The sequence below is a fragment of the Salvelinus sp. IW2-2015 genome, unplaced genomic scaffold (assembly GCF_002910315.2).
Source record: "Salvelinus sp. IW2-2015 unplaced genomic scaffold, ASM291031v2 Un_scaffold7860, whole genome shotgun sequence".
NCBI lineage: Eukaryota > Metazoa > Chordata > Actinopteri > Salmoniformes > Salmonidae > Salvelinus > Salvelinus sp. IW2-2015.
In genome coordinates, this window is record NW_019949120.1 from 916 (window position 1) to 5,545 (window position 4,630).

At 55.7% G+C, this 4,630-nt stretch overlaps 1 protein-coding gene across 1 annotated transcript; it reads right to left on the reverse strand.

Annotated features, from left to right (window-relative positions):
- Positions 1-2,091: 2,091 nt before the first annotated feature.
- Positions 2,092-3,812, reverse strand: LOC139027169 (ribosome-binding protein 1-like). Its single transcript, XM_070442323.1, has 2 exons — positions 3,603-3,812; positions 2,092-3,066 (listed from the first exon to the last, which is right to left on the reverse strand). Exons 1-2 carry the CDS (start codon positions 3,810-3,812, stop codon positions 2,092-2,094), a joined length of 1,185 nt encoding a protein of 394 aa, XP_070298424.1.
- Between the last annotated feature and the right edge of the window lie 818 nt (positions 3,813-4,630).

The following is a 4,630-nucleotide window of genomic DNA, read 5'->3' on the forward strand; positions in this document are numbered from 1 at the left end:
GTTTGCGCAGCCGTGATCTCGAGACATTTTGCCTGGTATTAGCTTTTTCCCAGTGCGTTTTTCTCTCTTGCACCATAGCGGTTTTGCCTTCCGCCACACCTCGTGAGTTATTCTCATGTCCCACTGGTACTCTTATTCACTCCCGAATTCTGGCATGCGTCTTTTCTGTCTCTTTGCTGTGGCTCTCTGGCCTTTCTCCGGCTCTTGTTGGCGGGCTTTTGCCCCTAGGCGCCCCTTGTACCCCCCGCGCTTTGTGGAATCTACTCTGCCTTCTCCCATCCCCTCCCTGTCTTGTGTCCATGCTGTCCTCTAGCGTGTTCTTGCTGCGCTCTCCGCGGTTCGTGCTTGTTTTCTCTCTCTTCTCTGGCTTTTGTGCCTCTCTCTTGTCTTTGCTGGCGCCCCTGCTGGGCTTTTCTCTGGTGCTTCTGTCCTGCGCTCCCTCCTTCGTTTGGTGTCTTTCCGCGTCCTCCTTTCCTTGCCATCCGCCTGCCTTGGGCTGGCTTCCCCCTGTGTGCTCCTTTGGTGGTTTTCGCTGTGTGTCTTCCCTGACCGCTTGCTTTTTCGTCTCTCTTTTGCCTTTGGCGGGCGCTCCCCTTTTTTCTGGCTTTTGCCCCCGTGGGCCGCTCACGTCCCATCTCGCGCGCGTTCGGACGCCTGGCGCCCCTGTTCCCTTTTGTTCCTGCCTGGCTTCCTCTCCTGCTTTCCGATGCGCTGTCCTCTTGCGCCCGCAGGCACCTCCACTTCCTTCGCTCGTCTGCTTCCGGCTCCTTGTTCTTCGGGTCGCCTGTTCCTCCGCTCCCTCTCCTGGTGTCGCTTTCCCCTGTCTGCCTCCTGCTCTGGGCGCGTTACCTGGCATTGTTCTCCTTCTTCTTTTACGGGATTTTGTTTTCCCGTTCCCTTCGTTTTTGTGTGTTGTTCTCCGTTTTGCCTCCCCGCCACCCCCCCTTTTGTTCTGCCTCTTTTGTTTGTTGTTTTTTCCCTCTCGCTGTTGCTTTGTTTCCACTGTCTTTGGGGTTTCGTGCGTGGTTCCTTTGTGTTCGTGGCTCGGTGTCTTCGGGCACTGCCGCCCGTGGGCGTTTTTCTTTCTCTGCGTTTTTCTTCCCCGTGCCTTCTTTTGCTCCCAGGCTCTGTTCTGGCTCTTGGGTCTATATACCTGCGGTCGGTTTGCCTCTTTTTTGTCCTTTGTTCTCCGTCCCTCTTCTTTCCTTCTTTGGGTCGGGGGCGCCTTCGGCCTTTTGGGCTGCCCCGCCTGTCCCTTCCCTGCCCGCTCCTCCTGCCCCCAACTCCGCTCTCTGCTGAACTCTTAAGTAGCTTTGACTCGCACCCACTAATGGCCCTCTTTCACCTCTGGTTGTCTCACTCTAGTCTATGCGAATCTCCGTCCCCTTCTTCGACCGCGCGCCCCCTCGCGGCCCCCCTTCCCTCTTCCCTTTTTTTTTTGCGGTCCTCACTCTTTTCTGCGGTTTTCCTTGGCAGGCCCTTTCTCGGGCCCTTCTTCGCCGGTTTCTCACCTGAAAGGTTCACACGCTGGCCATGTACCCCGTCTTCTCGCCCATTCGGTGGCGGAGTCACTCTTCTTTGTGGTACTGCCGTAGTCGGCCCCTGCGGCAGGGTCCTCGCTGTGTACTGTTTGTTCGCCCCCGCCTGCCCAGCCCGCTGCTCCGTTGGGTTTTCCCTCTCTGTCTTGCCCGCTCGTCCCGTCTTCTTTTGTCGCTTCTTCCGTTTCCACCCCATCCTCACGTTGGTACATTCCCCGTGTTTGCCCTGTTTGGCCCCGTGTATCACAGACACGGTCTTTTTTCGACACTTTTTTGGTCGATCTAACGTTGCGCCCTTGGCCGTGCTTTTTTCTTGGAGCTCCCCCGGGCCCTCCCTGGGCCCTTGTAATGGCTCTTATCATGGCCGGCCTTTACGCGACCCCCGGCGCCTTTGTGCTGTTGCTGGGGGAGCCAGATCTGTGCGTGCCTCCCCACCGCCGCTGTCCAGGCAATCGCTTGGCTCTTCCTCTTTTTTTTTTTTTTTTTGTTTTATTTATTTTTTTTGTATTTCTTTGCTGCGTTTTGTGTTGACTGCCGTGGAGTTGCCCTCTGCTCACCCTCTTTGTTTTCTGTTGTGCACTCTCTCGCTCCGTCGCCCTTTCTCTTTCGCCGCCACCGCTTTTTGCTCTGCCTCGTTGGCTGGCTTTCCCGCGTGTCGCTTTCTCTTGTCTCTTCCTGTGTGCTTTCCTGCCGGTTTGCTTTTCCTCTCCTTTCCCCCCCCCTTGGCGTTCTGCCTTTTCCTGGTCTTGGCCAGTGGGCCGCACGCGTCGGTCCCGCGCGGTTCCTGCCCGTTTTTCCGCTTTCCCCCCGTTTCGGCCTCACCCTCCTCCTCTGCGTATGGCCTCGCGCCCCCACGCCCCCCCTCTCGCCCTGTTGCGGCGCCCCGCCGTCGCCTCGATCTCCTCTTCTTCCCTTTGCTGCTCTTCTCCGCCTGCCTCCGGACTCCCGTTCCCTTCCCTGTTTGCTTGTTCGCTCCGTCTTCGTTTTCTGTCCCCCTCCTCTTTTTGTCTTGCGACGTTTCGCCCGGTCCTCCTGCTCCGGTGCGGATGTTTCGTTCTGCAGAGCCCGTCCCCTCTCGTCCTCTTCCCGTTCGTCGCACCTGTCCCCGCCGTCTCGCTCCTCTTCGGGTGTTTTTCACTCTCACTTTCCTCTGTTCCCGGCGACTCTGCCTCTCTTGCTGGGCCTGGCGTCGCCGGGCCGTTTCCTCTGGGACCGCTTTTCCTTCCGCTGCCCTGCTGCCCTCTCCACCGGTTCCCCCTGCCCGCTTTTCGCCCGCCCCCTTTTTGGTCTCTGTGGCACGTTTCGCCGCCGGGTCGCCCCGGGCAGGCCTCGTGTCCCGGCGCTTGGTCTGTGCCGCTTCGCATCGCCCGGCTCTGTCGCGGGTGCCCGTCCTCGCTGGTTTTGGCCCGTTTCCCTCCTGTGCTCCTTCTGCCGGGTTCCGCTTCTTTCTGTCGCTCGTCCTCCCGGGCTCTCCTGCTGCGGTCTCCCGGCTTTCGCTCTCGCCCGTCTTCTGCCTCGTCCCTTCCGCCTTTGTCTCGGTTCACCCCCCTCGCTCTCCCGGCGACCTACTTTTCTCGCCGTGGCACATCGGCTCGCTCCTCCTTCTGTCCTATTCCCCGGCGTCGTCGCGTGCCCTTTCCTGCCCCCCTTCCTTCCCTGCTGCTTGTCGGCTTGCTTAACAGCCTTTAATAATTTGACACCCTTGTTGCATAGATTCCTGCTCCTTCGTTGACTGAAGCCGGCATCCTTAAGCAGCCGGGACAAATTTGCTCCCGCCCCTTGGTCCTCCGAGCAAAGTTTATTAGCACAATTAATGCATAAAGAAATTGTTCAATACCCACCTATGTTTCGAGAATAACGTATAGTCTAAGTGTGTAGTGATTGAGGAAAAGACGTATTACTTTAATCCGTGTGGACGAAACCCACTTCTCCTTTTCTAGGGTCGGTTCTCCCTGCCAGTGTGGCCACCTTTATCTTTCTTTTTGCTCCTGGAGGGCAGGCTATTCGTTTATCCAATTCAACTGCTCCGTGGCTGCTTTAGAGATCCTCTGTGTGTCTCCATACCCTCCTTGCGTTGCTTTGTCCTTCTCCGTCCTTCCCTTCGGCTTCCCTGCCGCTTCCCACACTTCCACCTGCCTCCCTCGGCTTCGAGGCTCGTCCCACCTGCGTTTCTTTCGCCTCTTTTCCTCCATGCCCTGCCTTCCCCGGCTGTGCTTCTTGTGCTCCTGCCGTGGTAGGTCCCACGCTCCGCTCGCCCCATTTGGCCCTCGTCATCACTCCTTTCTCCCGCTTTGGCTCTGTGCTCCATGTCTCTTTGCCCCATCAGAACCTTGTGCTGTCAGCGATGGTCACGCTCTGTTAGTTAGTAAGACTAGCTAGAAGAATACATGGATTGCTTGTTTCAGTTCGACATACTATGTGCAGCTGTCCAGTACTGTTGGATAACAGTCGAATGGATTCCAAAGCTGCAAGATTAGCTGATGGTATGGTAACATCCGTGCACTAAGGCAACACACAGCATTGTTGACAGCGGCAGTAAATGTCATCTTAGATTATTCTGCACATGCGCAAGACGAGGAAAAATAAGGATAGAAAAGTGGAGGGAACTGAATGGTAAGTGAGGTACACTAGATAGTCACATGCCACTTCTTAGTTGACATGCACTTGGTCTACACGCGAAGTCTTTCGAATGAACATACTCCCGGTCTACATCAACTTCCAAATCTGCTGCACTTCATACACAAGTCCACGCTTGGATGTACCAGAATCAGATCACATCTGCACTGCCACAGGAGACCGAAGCGGGATAAAGCGATTACTTAACTAGCTTAGGCCATCGGTGGCTAGTCGTGCCCTCGCACGGTTTGACCACCCTCTTGGCATTAGGCCCTACATAATCACATGCCATTTTGGAACCTGGCCATTCACTCCTGAGTAAAATAGTCTAATACCAATATTGACTTGACCTCTTAACCTATTATGGCAGGTTTAAATTTGTAATCTGTCCTCGTATCTGCGACTTGAATGACTTATTAAGTACAGCAAACTGCCATGGTATAGATGATGACGACCATGATTACAAATCACCTCTA

What these genes read in the sequence shown, in the direction of transcription:
- LOC139027169 (XM_070442323.1), bottom strand. Translation starts at nt 3,812, where the DNA reads ATGACGAGGGCCAAATGGGGCGAGCGGAGCGTGGGACCTACCACGGCA. An exon ending in GACAAAGCAACGCAAGGAGG is followed by an intron (nt 3,067 to 3,602) that starts GTATGGAGACAC and finishes ACCGAGACAAAG; the next exon opens with GCGGAAGGGACGAGGCAGAA.